Here is a 23306-nt window from a genome sequence, read left to right as displayed (position 1 = left end):
GGCCAGGTTCTGAACTACAATAATGGCCGTAGGTTGGGAAGGAAGGAGTTAATGTAAGAACTATACAAAGGACAAAAAATCTAAATTAGTTATTAATTGTGGTGGCAAAGAGATATGAAAGGGGCTGCCAGTAGTTTTTGACATGGCCACTGTTGTAATTGTGGAACCATGAACAGAGGAGGAAGGAAGAAGGAGCAGCTTGTTTGGAAGTTTAAGTGGTATGTGTGTATATATATATATGTATTTATTTGCATATATTATTGCAAGACTTTAAAGAGAGCATGAGAAATTGAATTCTTCCATTTATCTCTGATGATATGTGTGTATATGTAACCCATTTGCAATTCAGTCAAGAATAAAGTAAGCCAGTGATTTTAGAAACTGCAGTGTTAATATTTTTAAATCCTTAAAAATGTAAGTCTGACACAATTTCAAGTAAAAATTTGTGTGTGTATTAGCAATAAAACATGTAATTTTTTCTGGCTAATTATCTGACCTGCAAACAGGTGAGTTAGGAAAACTAGCCAATGTGAGTAGTGATATTTATTTTCTTAATACAAGTTGTGAATACTAGTGCACTCGTAGCTGTATCTTCAGTTCAGTTATTGATTGCTAAATATCTATATTCAATAAGATGCTGCTGACTGAATACAGTTACATATTCATTATATTTTGCTGCTACTTAGATTTTATTTTGAAACCAGAGTGATTTTTCATATAGTATTTTTAGTTAATACCAGAATTGGGAGAAACTTATTTCTATATAATGTCTAATTTTAGCTGTTTAATTTTAGCCAGTCTAAAGGTGTAAAGTAAGTTCTCATTGTTGGTTTAATTTGCATTTCTGTGAGCATCTCTTCCTATGTTTATTATGTATTTAGGTTTTCTGTTCCATAGATTACTCCTTTACATTCTGTGGTTTTCTTTTGGTATTCTTGTTTCCTTTTTAAATTACAGATATTTTTATATATTAGAGATATTGACCTCTGGTTTTGGACTTTGCAAATAATTTATCTCAGTCTTTTATCAGTTACCTTCATCCATGATATAATTTACAGAGCAGAAATCCTTGATTTTGATGTGATCAACTTAAAGAGTTTTTGCCTTACGGTTCATAAAGATTTTATTAAAGAAGTTATCCCCCATACCAGTGCCAAAAGATATTCTGATATTTTCTTCCGTTAATTTTACAGTTTTTCCTTTTGTATTAAGGTCTTTAATTCGCCTGTAGCAGGAATTGGCAAACATTTTTGTAAAGGGCCAAGGAATAAATATCTTAGATTTCGCAGGCTACTGGTCTCTGTCACATTATTCAGTTCTGCCAAGGTAGTGCAAAAGCAGCCATAGACATATGTGGATGAATGCGCATGGCCTGTTTCAGTAAAACTTTATTTCCATTTACAAAAAAGGCATCGGGCATTCAGGCCATAATTTATCCTCCATGTAGAGTCTACCTTTGTTTTAGGTATTGGATAGGATTCTATGTGTTTTTTTCCCCCCACTGCCATATAGTAAATCAGTTTTTATCATACCATACACTAAAAAAAAAATCATTTCCTTATTGATTTGTGGTGCCACGTTTATTGTGTATTACATTCTCAAAGTACAGGGATCTGTCTCTGAACTCTATTCTGATTCGTTGGGTTTTTTTTGTCTGTTCTTATGGAAGGGTCACTTTTTTTTTATCCCAGTAGTTTTGTGGTATATCTTAATATCTGTCAGGAATAGGTCCCTCTTGTTGCTTTCCTTTCTCAAAGTTTATAGTTATTGATGGAGCTTTATTCTTTCATATAAATTTTAGACTGTGTCTGTGGATCGCTCAAAAGTATGATAATGATTTTATTAGGATTTAACTGAATATAGAGAATGATTTGGGAAGAATTGGCATATTATATCACCCAGGAACATGTAGTGTATCTGCGTTTATTGAGATCATCTTTTATGTCTCTTATTAGAGTTTAAAAATGCTTTTCTCGATAGGAAGTTTGTATATTTTTTATTAAGTTAATTCCTAAACACCTGTTACGGCTATTGTGCATGAATATCTTTTGATTACATTGTTTAGTTTTATTGGTGTGGAGAAATACTATTAAGCTTTGTAAGTCAGGTTTATGAAAGATTAACAAAAAACTGGTTCTTTGGAGAGATAAGATGAATAGACTGCTGGCAAACTAAGAAAAAAGGATTAAGGCAAAAGAGTAAAATACAGAGCATAATAGAAGAAATAACTAAATCTCAGTAATGAAGGTAGAGAATTATAAAAATAAAATAGTTTTATGAACAGCCGTACCTAAATATAAAATGTCAAAAGTGACATAAATGGAAATAGGAAATATGAATAGGAAAATAATTATTTTTGCCAATTGCAATATTAAAGACCCTTCTTCCAAAAAAACTCCAGGCCCAAAGGGGTTTACAGGAGAATTGTACCAAACTTTCAAGAACAACTAGTTCATATTTGATCCAAGTTATTGCAGAAAATAGAATAAAAGGTGTGCACAGCTTATTTGCAGAGGTCAGTGGAATCTTGTTGCTGAATAAGATGAGGACTACACCAGAACCTTAGGAATTGCTATTCTTGGAATGCAAAAGATAATTCAATGTCAGAAATGAGTGCAGCTGTATTTCAAGAAAACATTATTGATGAACACTACAATCAGAATTTCATACAATTTTCATGTATCATATAATGTTATTCTCTGAATTTTAAAAAATCACTTTAAAAATGTGAAAACTATTCTTAGCCTACATGCTTACAAAATAGGTGGGTGGGCCAGATTTGTGGATTGTAGTTTGCCAACCTCGATCTAACTGTGCAAACTGATAGAATGAACATATTATTAAAACTAATTCTTCCCTTATCCTTATTCTATTTTTTTTCTGTTTTTCTACCCATAGCTCTTTGTGTCTCTTCACACTTAACCTTTATGATATGCTTGCTTTTTTTTTTCTTTTTCCATTTTAGAGATAGGGTCTGGCTCTGCTGCCCAGGCTGGAGTGCAGTGGCACACTCATACCTCATTGTACCCTTGAACTTCTGAGCTCCAGTGATCCTCCCAACTCAGCCTCCTGAGTCACTAGGACTACAGGCTATCATTTGCTTTCTGTCAGGAAATACGCAGGGCAGATAACATCACTTTTTATTGGAATGCCCATTTGCAGGCACTTTTATGTTGTGTATCAGTGTTTTCTGTCTACTGATGACTCTTCTATTCCCCTTCATCCTTGTAGTTTTGTATCTTTTACTCACCTTCAAGTCATCTCGGCAGTATTGCTTTCTCCACTTCATTTGGGATCTTTCCTTATGTCTAATTGATCATGTTCACTACTGTTCACAGTGGCAGATCCACATGTGTTATTTATTTCAAGCACCCTATCCCACTTCTTTAAATGCCTGCATATATTAGCCTCATAAATCACCATGAAAATAAAGATCTTAATGTACTCTTTCAGCTAGCTGTTGTTCAGCAAGACACCCTAAGGAGAGTGAAAACTAAAGAACAAACTGGGATACTTGTTAAAACAATATATAACTTCATATAATTGTAAAAGATTAATATCTAGACTATATATTTTTTAAAACCCTGTGACTTAAGTAAAAAGACAACCCAGTAGAAAAATGAATAAAGGACTTAAGCATTTCCTAGAAGTAGAAACCCTAATGGTTAATAATATGTGAAGAGAAACTTAATCACATTAATTGCCAAGGATTTATAAATTAATCAGATAGATAATATCTCTTACCCACTAGATTGGCAAAAAAATAAAATAAAAAAAAAAGGGGATATCACCTGCCTCTGAGGATATGGAGTAACTGAAATATACATTGGTACAACTAATTTGGAAAAATAATTTGGCACTATCTAGTCAAGTTGAACAGGTCCATACCATAGGGCTGAGCAATTCTGGTTTTACCCATGGATCATGGAGAAACTCTTAATTGCATGTGTGTGCTAGGGGTTGTGGACAAGAACAGGAGCAGTGTTTGTGATTGTAAAGGACTGAAAACAAAGAAATGTTGGCCACAGAATGGATAAATAAATTGTGGTATATTCATACTTGGAATTCTGTATGGCAGTGAAAATGAATAACTTATAGCTGCATACAAGGAATATAGTTATTTCCTATTATATTCCATAATATATTTGTGCCCTGCTTTTTTAAATCAAGAATTTATTTAACTTTTCATTGTATACCAATATTTTGTTTGAAAATAGGATTGAAAGATATCCTGGCATGTAAAATGAAATATCTTTCATATCCTGACATTTAAGATGAAAGTTTCTTGGGATTTTAGGGACGTTTTAGGCAAGTTAGGTATAGAAGTTGTTAGATTTAAAAAATTTTATTACGTGAGTAATATATGATTATATTCATTATATAAAACTGAAAACATTGTAGATAAAGCAAAGTCCCTTTTGACCAACACTCTCAAACTAGTGCTCTTCTCAGAAGCAAGCCCTATTTTCAGTTTGGTATGTATCCACCAGATTATTTGTTGATGCATTACATTCACTCGTACATATTTACATACATACATGCATACATACACACGTATGTATGTACTAGTAGAGAATACGTATTGTTTTATGTTTTATTTTCTTTGTTACATAGATGATATGTCTAAGTTACTTTTATTTCAGTTCATACAGATCTATATTTTCCTTTTGAAATTGTATGGGTTCATGGTATGGACTTCATGTAGTTTATCTCCAGCTGATGGTGGACATTTGTTTTGTTTTTGTTTGATTACAAAAATGCTGTATTGATTATGTGTTTATGCTTGTATATGTGTGTGTTTATATTCTAAATACTAATCATCAGTTTGTTTTGCATATAGCAAATACTTTCCAGTCTGTTCCTTGGTGTGATACCTGTATGGGTTTTACTATTTTTTTGTGGTCTTAAGAAGATCTCTTTTCCTAGGATCATAAATATAATTATCTTACATTTTAAAGTTTAGATATGTACTTTTGTTTTTAACATTTAGTTATTTAATCCATCTGAAATTTATTTGGTGAATGGTGTGAAGCAGGGACCTAAATTTATTTTTTTGAAATGGCTACCAGTCGTTCCAACACCATTTATTGAATGTTGAATCACTGATTGGAATTATCTTTATCCTTTACTACTATGATGACTACTAGCCAAAATTTGTTGAGTACATACTAGGATCATCCACTATTTTTAAGCACTTGACAAGTGTCATCTCTTAATCTTCATGCCCACCCATTTTACAGTTGAGGAAGCAAGGCATGGGAGGCTAAGTGATTGCCCATTGTAACACAGTTGCTAAGTAGTGGAGCTTGGATTTTAATCTAGGAGCTCCAGAACCCGTGCTCCTCACCTTATGTAAGCATGTAGCATTTGAATTGATACATTTGTTTTCCATTTCATGGCAGCCTGAGCTAGTAATTGCTTTGATTTTCCCCTTCTTGTGGATCATGATTGAAAACAGTATCAGAGGGATGGAGGCCGAATTGTGGTTTTTAAAATGGAAGATAGTCACATAAATCTAGGATGAATCCAAAGAGAAAGAGTATTACTCTAATTTATTTTAACATAATTTCTGATAACAAAGTTGTAGGATACTTAATATTTTTAAAGAATGTCATCCAGTTCCACAATTTGGTTATGTGACCAATTATACAAGTGATTTTATTGTTTGATTAAGTAAATGTTGGTGCTACTAGGAGTTTTGAGATGCTTATTAGCTACTTTATCATTTTCTGAATTCTTTGTTCTCATTTTCACTTAGTGTAAATATGAAGTGATAGAATGATTTTGGGATTTATAGCCATACTAACCTGGATTGAAAAATCCCAGCTCTTGTACTTGCTCTATTTCCTGGGGCTAGTAACTGAACCCCTCTGAACCTCTGTTTTTTTCATCTTTAAATTAGATGATAATACTGAGGGGGTGGTATGATATTTAAATATGATAATATTTTTAAAGTTCCTAGCAAAATACATAGTATATGGTAAGTACACTATTTTAATTTCCTTTTATTTTAAAACATGTATATGAAAGTCCTTGATTTAGGTTAATAATTTGCTTTTCCTGTTTACATCTCTTGCAAAGCAATACAATAACTTTTATTTGGAAGATTTTGGGTGAAGTACAAAGAATTAATCTTTAGCTAATTTTTTTCTAAGTTGACAAGTAAAAATTATATTCTAATTTTCATGAATAGGTTTCAGTCTTAATTGTAATTGTCAATTCAGTATCTTCAGATAACTTCTTTTCTTTTTCTTATGTTCTTTTATCTAACCATTTTAGGATATATAGACAGTTTTGCTAGAAAAATAGTTTTCAGGCCATCTGCATCTGTGAGATGGCGTATTATAATTTAAATATTTCCTCCTTTTTGGTTCCTAAATGTGCTTTTAAAGTTAGCCACTTAGATACCACATCATTATGGATGGTCTGTGAAGATCAGATGTTGAATCGGATGGGCACTGAGGTTCCTCATATGCTGAGATTCTCCCGTTCTTGGAAGTGTACATTACCTAAGGAACCTCACTAGAATAGATGTCAAGTTCATTTTCTATTCTTATTAGACATCAAGATACTAGTCTCCAGATAACTTAGAGTTAGATGGTTTATTTAAAAAGCAATGAACTATTTTATATGGTAGATTGTGAGAATTGTGAGATGGATTAGTCAGGTATTATATTTTACATGACATTTAAAGATTCATATTATTCAAAAAAGATACCTTTAATATCAAAATATTTATTAATAATTTAGCAATTACATTAAATTATGTTATTTTTCTGCATTATTATTTGTAATTATCAGTATGTTATGTTGTATGTTTACAAAAATGCTACAGAGGTGTAGCTAATTGAATGCCCAGGTGAGAGGTTGCAATAATGAATTATTTTTATGAACGTATTTGCTATCAAGTATGGAGCATATACCATAAATACATATCTTTTGGTTGAGTAGAAAAGTCTGTTTTTCAAATAAGTGGCTAAGTGTATTATGGGAAGGTGTAACTTTCACCAGTCACAGGGAAACTTTCTCATAGAAAGTGGATAAAATGAAAAAATACGATGATTTAAGTTTTGATGAAATGAAAAGGGCTCTTAAGGTGCAGCATGCAGTGTGTTATAAAACGAGGGGCTGTGTCCCTTCATTTGTCTCCCGTTTCTCCTTAGGTGCAGCAGTAGCGGGCATTTACAGAGTAGCTGGGAAGAACATGGCCCCTTTGGAAGCGCTGGTATGGGGCGTTGGACAGACTGTACTGACATTAATCATCTCCTTTTCAAGGATCCTCGCTACACTTTGAGGTTTCTGTGGGAATGTCTTACTTCACATAAGGAAACAGATGTACAGATTCCCTGAAAACGGCGTTGTTAACAAGTGGAAATGAAATTGTGCAAGAATGTGGACTGAGCAGGTCAAAGCATAAGGAAGACCTTGAGCTGTGTGGAAAGATTGCCCTCTGGTGTTCAAGTGATTGCACTACCGCACTGCACCTTATGTGCCTCTGTCTCAGGCAAGGTGCATTAAGACACTATGTAAAGTTACAAGAAAAAGCACCTTGTTTAGCTGCCTATCAGGTTAACATTGGTGTTGAAAATCATCGTTCCTAACAGTGTTGTGTTAAGTTACAGGGACGTTTCGAAGTATTGATATATGTGCCAAACTCTTTTCTTTTTGTTAACATTGATCATGTGACAATTTGCAAGCGTAGATGTAGCTGAGTGCTGTGAACATATTTGACATGAATTCAGGTAATGTACTAAGATTTTTGTTCTGTAACACTAAATCCCGTATGAGTGCTAAATACTGAATTCTTTAATATGAGAGAAATTATTTGGTTTTAAATGTTGCGCGTTTCTGGGATTTAGGGCTTCAATATGTTTAGGTATTATTGTTATTTAATTGATGTGGAAGATAAGTCTTCTTAACTGAAGACTAGCTCAACCGTTTTAAGAACTCAGAGTAGCTCTGTAGGGTGCATACTTTTCACTAACTTAACACCCTTTTAATAGCTTCCCTCACGCATACATATTCTGTTTATACAAATTCAGAAACTTGAAGGGTCATACACATTGATTGTAGTTTGTGCGTCATAAAAATATAATTTGAAAATTTTCTTAAACATTTTGTAAGAAAAAAGTCTGAAATGCATGTTGCATTCTTTGACCCTTCTAAAGAAAGTTTTTGCCTTGTATCTCATGGACAAAACATCTTTATAACTAGTATCTCAGTGGGATTATATTACGTGTTGCATATATCTTGATTTTTGACAAAACATAAACAGTCTTTCATTCTGGAGTATTAACTGTTTTTAGAGAGTGGCCTAAATTAGGCTCTGGAAATAAAGACCTCATTTGTAGCTATAAGTAACAAGTAAGTTATATAGGAAGAGTAATAAACTTATTTTACTTTGGACATGTGGCAACATCATAATTTTGCTAAGTGAAAATTGGGAAATATAGTAGATAATTTTAAAATTTGGCAGTTAGTCTCAGCATATCAATACAGTACTGAATGTGTATTTGAGTAATTCATTTCAGTTGTTCAGTTCTTGATTTATGATAGGAAGTTATGATTTAAGTTTACTAGAAGAATCTGTGAGGGCGTATGTTAAAAGTGGAAATGTCCTTTATATAAAACATTTTAAGAGGTTCTGGCAATACGTAATTGTAAGAGTATAGGAAGTAGGGTTGAACTGGTCTCCTAATGAGATTTTTTTGGCACCAGATACAGTTATAATGTGCTAACTCAAAGGAGACATTGCAGAGAATGTTAAGGATAATCAAAAAATAACCTGGTAGCCTTGCTGTTTAATCCAATTTGCTGTAAAGGTAGGCCTTTGTTATATTCCATTCAAATTTAAGAACTTTGTTACCCGTACCACTTTTTCTCTAGCCAGAAGCAGAATATATCCACAATTTATCAATGAGAAGTTGGAGAGGCAGTACTTTTCCCAGTATGGAAGCCAATTTAAGGGATTTACTAACACTGGCTTGGAAATTCGTTTTAAAAAAAATAATAAGCAACTATGCATGGATCTTTGAAGTAAATCTTAAAATTGATTATTTTATTATGTGCAAGCCTGAAATTGTTTTCATGTGTTCTTTATATTCCTGATGTTTTTACAAATTAAATTTAGGCATAACTTTTCCAAGTCAATCATTTTTTCTTTTCTGCCAGACTTGAATTGTGTTCTTCCTTTATTTTGGCTATTCTGTGAATAATTTAAAGCATTCGTATTCTTCCAGAGGAACCACCAATAGCATGTGGAAATTGTTTCACATCTACAGAAGGAATACTTACTTTAACATATGGTTATTTTATGATTTAAGAAACGGTAAAGTAATATAGAGCACGATTCATAATCCAAAATTAATGAGAAAATAACTTGGATACATTAAATGTACCAATGTGTGGACCAAAGAGATTTAAACTCTTGTTTTTACTCTAGAATGAAAGTATAATTGAACGGTTAATAATTAGTTTGTAGAGTGTCCTGCAGTTATCTCATTATCAAGTTGCTTTACATTATGAATTGTGTGTGTATGTGTATACTTTTAATTTTAAGGGTTATTTTTGGTTCCTTTGCTGTTTTCAGTTATTTCCATGGAGATTTTGTGCAACTGTCACTCTTTTGATGTTTTGAGATGCAGTTGAATAGTGTGAGTTTATGAATTGTCTTAATAGCTATTTATATGCTGAGATTTTTAAAAAGTTAGTAGCTTTCCTATAGACACAAGAAATGTTTAATGATATATATACACACACATATATATCATTATATACGTATATAGAGAGCTGCTATATATGAATACAGTCTACTTGGAAACCTTTTTTTCAATGAACACTTTCATGTTCTAGTGGAAAATTTGTTCAGTGTAATGATCTTTTAAAATAGGTTTGAGGATGTTTGAGAATTTTGAATTTTGGAAAAATTTTCTTCACTTAATAGAGCTGGAGACCGTTGTTTCGGACATGACAAAAGCCCTTATTGATGTATTTGGGTTATATACTTCGTTAAAATTTATATATGATTTAGCAGTACATTTCTTCATGACAAATGCAGGAAGGGAGGGAGGATCCTCTATAGTGGACACTCCTTTATTAAAAAAGTGTTTAATAAAATATTGTTTACAGTGAAATCAGCTCCCCAAAGAAGGAACTCCTACATGTCCAGTCCAAACTAATTATTGTTTAACATACTGATTAAAAATGCCCATAGTTGACAGCTAGTCAGGAGGCCCCAAATAAACTACAGATAATGCTTAAAACTTTAAAAGAAGGAGAACTAGTAGTCTTCCCCATGAGAGAGTTCCAAGGTAATACCCTACCTTGCTTAGGATAAACAAAGTCCTAAATGATGGCTATCTTCAGGGCCTGTAGCTGAATTATTCTTTAGATCTTAATGTTTACCAAACAGTGTTACAGTTTGTTACCCAATATACTTTCTTAGTATTTGCAGCATACATTTCACTGCTCGAAAAAGTATAAGGGTTGGGTTTTGTTTGTACTTTAAATGAGAGAAATAAAGAAATGAGTTGGCCTGTATGTCTTGTATTTGTGATATAAGGAACGGGATAATTTGAAATCATAGAATGTTGTGGAAAAGGTCTTTAAAGAACCTCTAATGAAGAAAGTGCAGCTGCCACATTGATGTACCTAGGCTGCCACTCATACACCAAATAATTCTCTTTTGTAAACACCTTTTGTGGATCCACTATGTAAAGTGCTCTACCAAGTATTTTCTCTAGTAAGGAGTACAAGAATTACCAAGATGGAATTCTTTACCTTGAGTCCACCAAGAGCTAGCAAGATGATTTTAAATCCTAAAAAGTTTGGGACAACATTTTGCTTCCTGGTTTTAGTTGAGAGTTAGCCTGTTTTGTCTCTCCAAATTCTCATTTTCCTGGTTCATCCACTAAATAGAATTTCCATAACTGAGATATCATGGCTGTGACATAGTGAAGAGAATACTAGACTCCAAGCCAGCAACACAGATTGAATTAAGACTCTGTCACTTGTCAGCTTTTTGACCTTGAGTGAATCACTTAACCTCTCTGAGCCTCAGTTCATACTCTATAAAATGTGACTAATACCTCATGTAGTTATTGTGAGGATTATGTGAGATTGTTTATGAATGGCAAAGCAGTATGTATTTGACAGTAAATGATCAATCGATAGTCTCTAGAATTTTTTTTAAATTACATTTTGCAATTGCATTACCAATTGAATATGTTGTTTTGTAAAATTCATCAGTTTTCTTTCATTTCTATATTTTCCCTACATATACGTTAGGAAAGAAACTAAAAACATTCTCTTAGAATCTTGCTTCATCTCCTTTTCACCTTTTCTTTTTAAAATCAGCAGATCTTTAAGAACCTTTTGTGAATTGGTGGTGGCAGAAATGGCCAGTGCAAGGAGGATTAAATTAGGAGTTCTGTTGACCACTGGTTAAAATAGGACAAGGGTAGAGAGGTAGTCAGCCTTGACTCCTTTCCCTAATCCCACTTACTTCCCTTGGATGCATTCAGCCATGTTGATTCATTGACTTTCTGCTATTTGCTAATTATTCTTCTTGAAAAGTAAGAGCGATATATAACCCTTCTGTCTTCTCTATGTCTGTTTTCTTCTACCGGCCCTGGGCCTTTGGCTCTACAGTGCAGTTCTAATTCTGTAGAAAAATAGAATGATATTCAGTGTCTACCAAGTCCTTTCTTCCACTGGCCAAGGGTGCTTAAGCCCTAGCTGTTATTTTGTTTCTTTTTTTTTTGAGATGGAGTCTCGCCCTGTCGCCCAGTGGAGTGCAGTGGCACGATCTCGGCTCTCTGCAAGCTCCGCCTCCCGGGTTCACGCCATTCTCCTGCCTCAGCCTCCCGAGTAGCTGGGACTACAGGCACGCACCACCATGCCTGGCTGATTTTGTATTTTTATTAGAGACAGGGTTTCTCTGTGTTAGTCAGGCTGGTCTCAATCTCCCGACCTCAAGGGATCTGCCCACCTCGGCCTCCCAAAGTGCTGGGATTACAGGCGTGAGCCACCGCACCCAGCCTTTTTTTTTTTTTTTTTTAACTTTAAGTACAATTATTTTAAATTTATGTTCATTATATAATTCAGGGAGTAACAAAATGCCTGGAGCAATTTCTGAAATATTCTCAAACCACTTCACTCTTGACACTACAGATTTTTCTCTCAGTCTCAATCAGAATCTCTGCAGTCATTATTTGTTTTTAAGATGTGAGGGACGAGGAAAATTAATGAAGAAATTCTAGCAGATTTCGATTGCAGAGAAATTTGGTAACACTTTTTGGGTAACTGGGTAAATTACTATTTCTTTTAATAATCAGGGGTGAAACTCTTAATTGTTAAAATGGACCAATAATCGAATGGTTTTATAATCTTTCTTAACTTCCTGTCTTTGTTACAACATCTTGGAAGAAAACTCTTCAGGATAAAAAGGATATTATTTGATTAAAAATTATAGCGTTTAGAGACATAATGCACAAAAACAAAAACATATTTGACGAAGCGCCCTACATCCTGTGAAACACAATTTCCACGCTTTAGTTAGGACTAGAAACTATACTGGATGAGTATGTAGACTGCATGTTTACACGTGCTGTGTTTATATGCGAGGCTTCACTGACCACCGTGCATTTTGAAATTGTATTACATTCTGTGTGTGTGTGGTGATAGGTTTGATCTTCTCACTTAAGGAGCTCTGTTCTGTGTAGGCAGTACAGTGTTAAGGAGGTTGCTGAATTAGTTATCTAAAAATGTATCCGTGAATTTGGGGTAAATAATGCTTAATATTTGACGTATTTTCAGTAAATGTGGAGATAAATCAGATAATACTTTTAAATGAGTGGAAACACTCACATTTCTGAGTGAGCTATGAACTATAATCATCTCTTCCCCTGAGTTTAGAGAAGTTGTTTTCACATTCTTTACATTTATGGCACATATATTGAACTTACATAATAACTCTTCCCTGATTTTGAGAACAAATTTAGCAGTTTCCTAAAAATCTTCCTCCTCTTTCCATACAGATGTCATCTGTTATAGTTTAAACATATGTACAATTTTTTGATAGAATCCAAGGAGCTGGTTTAGGAAAGAATATTAACACCTACCATTGTGCAGCTCTAATCTTACTGAAAAGTAAATACTTCAGGCAAGTCAGGAGAGCATGAACCTCATACATATGTTTTTAAGATTATGCACTGCATCCACATATTACTCTTGGTAGTAACATGACTCTACCCTTTTTGGGAATGGATTTAGGTGGATAACTGAAACTGAAAAGCAGTTTGACACAAATACACAGAAAGGGGCATTGCGGTGCATCATCAATCATCTGAGTCCCGTAACTGTAACACTTTTTTCTCTTAAATATAAATCGGTAGTTACTAAAAATCACCACTTTCAAAATTTTATTCTGTCTTGCTGAATTAAGCAGAAATCACTTTTTATAGAGCCCTGTTTAAATGAGTGTTAACTCGAGAGGACTACTGATGATGAAGCTTCTCTTGTTTTTAAAGTACTGACACATCATTGTTAAGTATTTTTGGAATGGAACATTTTAAAGTTTTCTCCACAGAAACTGTTGACACCTTCTTAATGTTTGTGATATTGGATGCATTTACAATGGAAGAATTTTTTTTTAAAAATTTGGCCCTCTCACCAATATGCACATTCAGACTTGAGCTCCACACATTTAGATGAACAAATAGGAAATTAACAGTTTTTTTTGTTTTAGCCCTCCAGAATTCGTAGGATTCTACTGTAAATATTAGCCCCTGACTCTAGTTATTCTGAGATGAGGGAATCAACTTTATCTTGAAAGTTAACTAGCTAAAATGTCTTTATTTAAATAGCAAAAATGTAGTTGACCTGACAGGTATTAAAAGTCTCACTTTCAAATTGTGTTAACTCTCAGACCACTGATGAATCATTTAGTAAATCACAGGCAGATTTTAAAAGCTAAATGAAGCCTTAGTGCCTTGAAAGTTAAGATACTTGTGCAAAGTGGATTTAGCAAGATTCAGGATGGGAGTTGGCTAGGTACACATCACCCATGACTGGGAATTCAAAGTTTAGAAAGCCTAACAAATAGTAGCTACTAACTTCATATGGTTCAATGTAAATCAGTTACTTAGTCATTGACTGTGACAGATGACAGCTACTTTCGCTATATTTTCATGATGTGGTATTTTTCTCTATTTTTTCTTTTTCCAAGTATGAAATGGAAAAAAAATGTAGTTAAGAAATTAAGTGTGAGACTTTAAAATTTAGTTTTGTTGTAAACTAGAGATTCTAGTGAACAGTGTTAGTTTTATACTGTAGTACAGGGCACACACCTTAACCTTTAGAAATATGTTTACCATCAGGGATTTATTTTTACTATAGAAATACTAAATGTACTGTGAAGCTTAAAGACAGGAGAATAAATGCTGGAAGGGTAATATACAAAAACAAAGGCATATTTGATGAAGTACCCTGTGTTATGTGAACACATTTCCCCTTCTGTTAAGACTATAAACTACACTGTATGAGTATGTGTACTGCATGTTTACATAAAACAGTTTAATTTTGAAGGATTATTTTAAAAACTATGTTTATATATAATACCTAACAAGCTGTAAATATTGTATATTATTGATTTTTAATTTTATATAAGCAATTTTTTATTTCCCAATTCATGTACAAATCTCATTATGTATATAGCATAATTTCCTGGAGAACACAAATTTTGCAGTGAATTTTAAGTATTTCATTGCAGTAAGCATTGGTTTAGCCTAGAGATGTTGATCTTTATTTTAAATTATTTTTCACCATTCTCATTTTCTTCAAAGGGCAGCAATAAACATACGCAAGTTATTTTTAACTATAGAAAGTAGGTCTACAAAGATAAGATCTAGGTTTCAATTCATTTCTTTAAGGAAAAGATGCACAGTTACTATCATTCAGTGTCTAATCACAGGACCATTTCTGAGGTCCTCATGTGGCTCTCCTCTTTGTAATATACAGGGTGAACTCTTTACTGATACACACAAAACAACTGTTAAAAGTGAATCCAGCACTTAAATGTCATTACACAGAATTTATTGGATTAAAAATTTGTAATATACAGTATTTTAATAAAGTTTCTGTATTCAATTTCATGCACTTATATATAAATAAACCTGTCTTTGAAAGCTTTATGGGGTGTTCGACTCTTGGTGATACATCTTTTCAATTCATTCACTATGGACTCAAATGTCTTCTCTTGCCTTTTTGTCAATTTTTCTGGCCCAGTTTTACCTACAGATTTAGGAGGTAGTGCTTAAAAGGTGAGAGGCGACCAGCCTGGCCAACATGGTGAAACCCCGTCTCTACTAAAAATACAAAAAAAATTAGCCGGACGCCGTGGTGTGTACCTGTAGTCCCAGCTACTTGGGAGGCTGAGGCTGGGAAATCACAAGAGGTGGAGGTTTCAGTGAGACAAAAACGCGCCACTGCACTCCAGCCTGGGCAACAGAGTGAGACTTTGTCTCAGAAAATAAATAAATAAATACATAAATAAAGGTGAGAGGCATAAAGTCTAGGTAACAGACTTGCCTAGGACCAATCCTGGGCTACGTAACATCTACTTCTGAGTTACCGTTTAAAGAAGCATGCTATCAGTTTTATTAATAAGGAGCTACCATTTGTTGAGTGCTTCTTATCTGTTAGACACTTCATATGTATTCTTTAACACTTAAGGTAATCCTTCAAGTGATGTGTTTTGTCACCGTTTTATAGATGAAGCATTTGAAGTTAAGAGAAGGTAGGATCTTCTCAAGGTCACAGAGCTAATAATTGCCGGGCTGGGGTTTTCTTGCTCTATTACCTTGCTTCCCCGCGACTATGTTGTATTGGTGTCCACAGAGTATTTTGGGAGCTCTTACCTGTAATGAGATAATATCTCATTACTGTCAAAAACAAGATGAAATTATGTGGTTTTGAAAAATGATGAACTCAGGATTTGAATTGTCAAATTTATGCATATTTTGAATGTTTGGGATTTCTCAGGGAAGTGCTAAGTACCCAACTGCTTTCAACTACTTTCTTGCCTGTGAAGAGATTGGAGCTGACGGAGCCAGTCACTATACATGTTTCAAATCTTGCTGGAATGAAAACTAGCTTCACTTTAAACATTGCGCAAGCATAATGGAAGTAAACATTTTTTCACATACACTGACATACTCATTCCACATAATTACTCTGGAAATGTATTTTCTTCTTCCTTGGTAATTTTTAAAATTCATAATAATCATGAAATTATTCAATATATTTTCTCCCTGGCCATGAATATTAACATCTTGGACAAAATATGAATCGTGAGATCCAAAAAAAGTTTTCTATTTTAGTTCTAGTATCTTTGGCTCTTGAAGTAATATTTTTGTAATTTTAAAACATAAATCAGTTTTCTTTGGGCATTTTGTTATTTGCCGAGCATTCAAATAAGACATTAAATTTCACATTTACTTATTTCAGATTTAGTGAGTGATTGATGAGGTCTGACTCTGTTGCCCAGCCTGGAGTGCAGTGATGTAGCTCACTACAGCCTTGACCTCCTGGGCTCAAGTGATCCTTCCTCCTCAGCCTCTCCAGTAGCTAGGACTACAGGTGTGCACCACTAGGCTTGGCTAGTACATTTCAGATTTATCACCACCTACGATGGACAAAACTACAGGGAAAGGTAATTAGAAGGAAGATGCTTGAGTCTTAAACTGAGCCTTGTGTTTACCAATATGAATGAGTCCTGGTCAGGCTTGTGGAGAAACATTTCAGATTTACTGAACAGGTCCTTATACCATCTATGTTTTGCAGTTGAACCCTTATTATTTTGTTTTTGAGAGTGGATTGCTCACTATTTTGCCAAGGTTGGTCTCAAACTCCTGGGCTTAAGCAGTCCTTCCCCTTAGCCTCCTGAGTAGCTGGGATTACAGGTGTGTGCCACCATGCCTGGCTTCGAACCCTTATTAGCTCATAAAATAGTACATAAAACTTCTGGGTGCAGAGGGGAAAGTAAACAGGACCCATGGCACCTACTTACTCCTTGAGAAGTAAAACTTGCTTTGCCTCTAGCTTCCAAATGGAAACTTAGGAGAAGAATCTATCCTGTCTGCTCTTAATTTTCTATGATTGATTGTCACTATGCATTCTTTTGGACAATTTTATGAATATTCTTCAGGCTCAGAAAGTTCTGGGGACTGATTTGCAAAATGTAATTCATCAGGTGGTTTTCTTGTAAAGCAAGAGTTCCGTCACTAGATGGTGGAGTGGTTCTATTTTATTTTCTCCTTGCTTTTGCTTTGGACATTACCTATGAACTGAAATTAACTGTTACTTTTGGATTCATTTCCATGTGGTATATTTAATGTTAATTTTTTTCCAAAAGAAATGCACACCAGAAAATTAAATATGAGAAAAATTGAGGTTGCTTCATGTCATCACTAGCCAATTTAACTTTCCAAAGAATTATTAAGATAGGTTTCAGGGTTGTTTGCAAATTAGAAAATCACTTTAGTTTATGATTTTTGTAAGTCATTAATCTAGACTTTGATTTATATATTTTTCTTAAATTCCAACTCAATGCATAATGGATTTATCTAATTTATTTATTTTATCTAGTGTATTTTATTTATTATTTAAAGAGTCACACTGTGTTACCCAGGCAAGTCTCTGACCCCTAGCCTCAAGCAGTCCTCTTGCCTCAGCCTCTCAAATAGCTGGGATTACAGATGCAAGCCTTGACTTCTTAGTATCTAATTTAATAGTCTACGCTTTCTTAGTGACAGTTATACAGTTGGTCAACTTGGGGTTACACACACATAGTGCAATCGGCCTTGTATCATGAGACTTGGTTTTAAATTCCTCCTCCACCCACTTAGTAATTGAACTTGTCCAAGTCATTTAACTTCTGCAACAGTCTGTTCTTACATTAGTAAAATGGAATGACATCTCATGTTGCATGTAGTGAGTGCTTAGCAAATAACCTTTGTCCCAGTGGCCTCTTTCAATGTATTGTCTGCACATAGAGGGATAATGTCCTTCCAGCCTTTACTAGAAGTTTTGGTAATAAGTTCAGGCACTTCTGTTTCAAAGACTAAGTCAGATTCTGTCCTGACAGAGAACAGTGCATTTTTAGGGAGGATTTGTTTTAGATTTAAACTGTCCCGTTGAAGGCTGCACTGCTTTTGCCACGAAGTCTGCTGAGGGAAATTTTAGAAACATATCTCAGTGGGAAAGAGCCTAGTTAGAAAGCAGGATGAATAAACTTGCTCAGCTAGCAAATTCCTCACATTCTCTGAACCAAGTATGTACAAGATGAGGAAGCCAAGGCGGCCAGCATAAATTAATCCTGAAAGATGGCCGGGACTTGCCCATCAGCTGTGCACATAGTCATCAACCACCACAGATCCTGTTGCTAATGAGCTTCTCTGCTTTGTTTACTATGCTACAGAGACAAACTATTTAGTTCAAACTCAGAGAGGGAGGGTTGGTCTTTTCAGCTCCAGGGTTCTGGTTGTAAAAGCGTTGAGTTTTGTTTTCCGTAGTGTGGCCTGCAGCAGCCGTGGAGACACACGTGCCCCTGCACTCAGGGTCTTCAATCAGGACTGAACTTCAGACACCAGATGGTGCACGCCTGTAATCCCAGCACTTTGGGAGGCCAAGGCGGGCAGATCACTTGAGGTCAGGAGTTCAAGACCAGCCTGGCCAACATGGTGAGACACCCTTTCTATTAAAAATATAAAAAATTAGCAGGGCATGTTGGTGGGCGCCTGTGATCCCAGCTACGCAGGAGGCTGAGGAAGGTGAATCGCTTGAACTCGGGAGGCAGAGGTTGCAGTGAGCCAAGATGGCACCACTGCACTCCAGCCTGGGCGACAAAGTAAGACTCTGTCGCAAAAATAAATAAATAATAAATAAATAGAGAAGAAAAGAAAAGAAGAGGACCAAACAGATTTTCATAAAACTACACTTGGCTTACTTTTTGTGGGAATTGGTGTTGGTGGGCGACTCCAAAATGTGTTAAAAGAAGACGCTTGTGTTATCTTTGATGTGGAAAATAGGAGAAGGTACAGGGATGAGTGGGAGATGTAGGGTTGAAGAAACTACAATTTTGAGAGACTCGTGACTTTCCTTTTTTTAAGTTCTGGGATCCATGTGCAGAACATGCATGTTTGCTACATAGGTATACGTGTGCCATGGTGGTTTGCTGCACCTATTGACCCATCCTCTAGATTCCCTTCCCTTGCCCTCCACCCACCAGCAGGCTCTGGTGTGTGTTGTTCCCCTCCCTGTGTCCATGTGTTCTCATTATTCAGCTCCCACTTATGAGTGAGAACATGTAGTGTTTGGTTTTCTGTTCCTGTGTTAGTATGCTGAGAATGATGGATTCCAGATTTATCATGTCCCGGCAGAGGACATGTTCTCATTCCTTTTTATNGGAATTGGTGTTGGTGGGCGACTCCAAAATGTGTTAAAAGAAGACGCTTGTGTTATCTTTGATGTGGAAAATAGGAGAAGGTACAGGGATGAGTGGGAGATGTAGGGTTGAAGAAACTACAATTTTGAGAGACTCGTGACTTTCCTTTTTTTAAGTTCTGGGATCCATGTGCAGAACATGCATGTTTGCTACATAGGTATACGTGTGCCATGGTGGTTTGCTGCACCTATTGACCCATCCTCTAGATTCCCTTCCCTTGCCCTCCACCCACCAGCAGGCTCTGGTGTGTGTTGTTCCCCTCCCTGTGTCCATGTGTTCTCATTATTCAGCTCCCACTTATGAGTGAGAACATGTAGTGTTTGGTTTTCTGTTCCTGTGTTAGTATGCTGAGAATGATGGCTTCCAGCTTCATCATGTCCCTGCAGAGGACATGATCTCATTCCTTTTTATGGCTGCATAGTATTCCATGGTGTATGTCTACCACATTTTCTTTATCCAGTCTATCATTGATGGGCATTTGGGTTGGTTCCATGTCTTTGCTATTATAAATAGTGCTGCAGTAAACATATGTGCATGTGTCTTTATAGTAGAATGATTTATATTTTTTTGGATATATACCCAGTAATGGGATTGCTGGGTCAAATGGTATTTCTGGTTTTAGATCCTTGAGGAATCACCACACTGTCTTCCACAATGGTGGAACTAATTTACGTTCCCATCAACAGTGTAAAAGCATTCCTATTTATTGAGACTTGTGACTTTTGAAAGCCCTTTGCATGTTACCTGAGAGTAGATGACATGAGACCTGGGTCTTCTCTTAGGTTCTGACCCTTTGTGCCCATGAGACCTCATATTAGACTTAATCTCTCTATGCCAATTTCTTCTTCAATAAACCTGAAAACACATCAACTCTTTTTGCTTTCTCATAAATGCAAGTTGAAACTTGTAACAGGACAGCATCAGTATAGGCCTGTTATTCTCAGACTTTCCTAGGCCAGGACCAGTTTGGCTCCAAGCATTTGACACTTAACATGTCCGTGTAGTTCTGAGCCTTAGTCTATGTCCAGATTTATTTGAAACTTGTTTAACTTGGGGGATTTTTTTCCAAGGTGAACGAGAAGGGATGAAAAGTTCAAATCTAAACTCTAACTTCTGTTTTTTCCCCTTTTTTTGCAATTCAACAAGGCAGAGGTATTATTCCAATTTTGCTGATCCAGAAATTGAGGCATACAGGTTACATGTCTTGGCCAACATCATACACAAACATGTGTGTTCATATATGCATATGCAAGAATATATACACACACACTGTCTTGATCTAAATTCAGCTTTTCAAATAACTTTTGTTCTTTTTTTGTTTTTTTGTTTTTTTGTTTTTTAGACAGGGTTTCTCTCTTGTTGCCTAGGCTGGAATGCAATGGCACGATCTTGGCTCACTGCAACCTCTGCCTCCCATGTTCAAGTGATTCTTTTGTCTCAGCCTCCCAAGTAGCTGGGATTACAGGTGCCCACCACCATGCCTGGCCAATTTTTGTGTTTTTAGTAGAGGTGGGGTTTCACCATGTTGGCCAGGCTGCTCTCAAACACCTGACCTCAGGTGATCTACCTACCTCAGCCTCCCAAAGTGCTGGGATTATAGGTGTGGGCCACTGTGTCTGGCCTGTTTTTCATTTTTCACAAGTGCCTAGAGGATATATGTAAAGCCTGTATTACTGATAGGGTAATCATTGTAATAATGTTGGAATTCAACTTTTACTCTCAAACCATTTTCACATCTGTAATGTCATTTTGTCCTCACAATATGTTCTTATTTGAGGGAAAGGTAAAATGCTTTTAATAAATGAAGAAAGCCATTTACTTGGTTAAACAAAGGTCTCTTGTGAGACCTGGACAGCTGTTTGAACAGATGTGCATGTTAAGAGCAGAATGGAGGTGGCCATAACAGCCTAATTGCCTGGACTCCGGTAATCCCTAGAGGCCCAAAGGGATCCCCTTGCAAACTAGTCACTTCCTGGGTAACCCATGACTAGCTCATTTTCGTGTCACAATGCTTTGGCTTATGAATTTTAAGAGAAAGGATGTACAAAGGCCCGGATGTTCACATGAGATCTTACTGAGGGGTTAAGTCCCGTTTTCTTCTATCAGGAATATCTTGTGACAGAGCTGTTCAGTCATGAGAGTTACACACCCAGGTCAATAGAATGCTCATAGAATAAAATTGCCGCAATGCTTCATTTAGATTTTTCAACATTAGTTTAACTAAGCAGACTATTTTTTTCACAAATAAAGTGGCATGCTTCTCAGACTCTTGTTTCACCTTGACTAGTTCAATGCACACCACCAATTATCTGGACAGGAAAAGTTGCCAAATCAAAGCAAAACATGAAGGCCGGCTGGACCTTTTTTGAGTTCAAAAAGGACGAAAGAAAACAGTACTTTTGGGGTCGTTGATATGGGAAGCCGTGTTTTCAAGACCCCTGTAGACTGGAGTCTAAAGTATATCAGGAGCAGTTTTGTTGGTTGTGATGGGAAAAATGAGCAGTTTGCTGATCAACCTCAGAATCAGGATTAAGTAAAAACACCCTGACTCATGACATCAGGAATCTGTGTGGTGTTAGAGACTGTATTGGGGAAACTATTTAAAAAGTTTGAACCAAATTTATATTAAAATCATGTCCATAAAGACCAACTCAACCTTATGTCACCTACACAATGCAGGAGACAAGAGGTAAAGATAAATTGGCAAATATCCCCAAAATAATTTTTGTTTGATGTTGAAACTTGTATCACTTTACAAGTGTCACTTTCTATTTTAAAGCATTTCTATCTCAAATGTATGCAACTTTGTCTTTACCATCTCTGGAAGGGGGCAGAGGTGGTCAAATGTCAAAGGATTTCTTCACATGCAGTGTAGGCGGAGAATTAAGATAGGAATAATGTAGATAATGTGTGTGTGTGTGTGTTTAAAGAACTGTCCTAAAAGTTAACAAAATAAGCCCTTGAAATAGGTTCTGTCATGAAAGCAGGGCTTTTTCATAAGAGAAAATGAGGACAATCAGGCCGAATAACTAAGAATTGGTTTATTCTTACATATCCATTCAGCATTTTAATTCTGGAAAGTATCAGACATCAACTTGAAAATGTCTCAAATCATTTGGTAGGATTCCAGTTTTATGATGCACAACTCAAAGAATCCTATGGTTATCTTGGCTGTTACTAATCCAGTCTGGTGTTAGTAACAGCTTTTGTTCAAAACTATCAAAAACTCTAGCTTTTAATACAGTAATAAATTTGGTAAAATAAAGCCTGATCTCTCTCTCTCCTCTCTCTCTCTCTCAAATTTTCCAATCTTCTCACTTTGGTAGCCACAATGACAAATGGGTTAGACTAAATGTAAATAGCATTTATTAAGTGTGTTCTAAAGCAGCAGTCGCCAACGTATTTGGCAGGAGGGACTGGTTTTGTGGAAGACAGTTTTTCCACAGACAGAGTGGGGGGTGGTTTCAAGATGAAACTCTTCCATCTCAGATCATCAGGCATTAGATTCTTACAAGGAGCACACAACCTAGATCCCTCACGTACCCAGTTCACAATAGGGCTTGTGCTCCCACCAGACTCTAACGCCGCCACTGATCTGACGTGAAGCGCAGCTCAGGAGGTAATGCTCGCTGGCCCGCCGCTCACCTCCTGCTGTGCTGCCTGGTTCTATTTTATTTTATTTTATTTTATTTTATTTTATTTTATTTCATTTTATTTTATTTTATTTTATTTATTTTTTTATTTTATATTTTATTTTATTATTTTATTTTATTTTATTTTATTTTATTTTTTTTTATTTTTT

At 35.5% G+C, this 23306-nt stretch overlaps 1 protein-coding gene across 2 annotated transcripts in view; it reads left to right on the top strand.

Annotated features, from left to right (window-relative positions):
• TMEM170B (transmembrane protein 170B) overlaps positions 1-23306 on the top strand; it is an 84962-nt gene that overhangs the window by 28645 nt on the left and 33011 nt on the right. Inside the window, exon 3 of one of the 2 annotated variants that reach the window (XM_017891175.1) lies at positions 7164-10539. The exons of the other annotated variant lie outside the window; for it this stretch is intronic. Coding sequence (XP_017746664.1) covers positions 7164-7294 — 131 coding nt within the window. The 3' untranslated portion in view covers positions 7295-10539. Of the gene's footprint in view, positions 1-7163; positions 10540-23306 lie in introns of those variants that run through there. 2 annotated transcript variants of the gene reach the window in all.

The sequence above is a fragment of the Rhinopithecus bieti genome, unplaced genomic scaffold (assembly GCF_001698545.2).
Source record: "Rhinopithecus bieti isolate Rb0 unplaced genomic scaffold, ASM169854v2 scaffold_19939, whole genome shotgun sequence".
Lineage (NCBI taxonomy): Eukaryota > Metazoa > Chordata > Mammalia > Primates > Cercopithecidae > Rhinopithecus > Rhinopithecus bieti.
The sequence above is the reverse complement of the archived record's forward strand: the minus strand, read 5'-3'. Positions and strand labels throughout refer to the sequence as shown.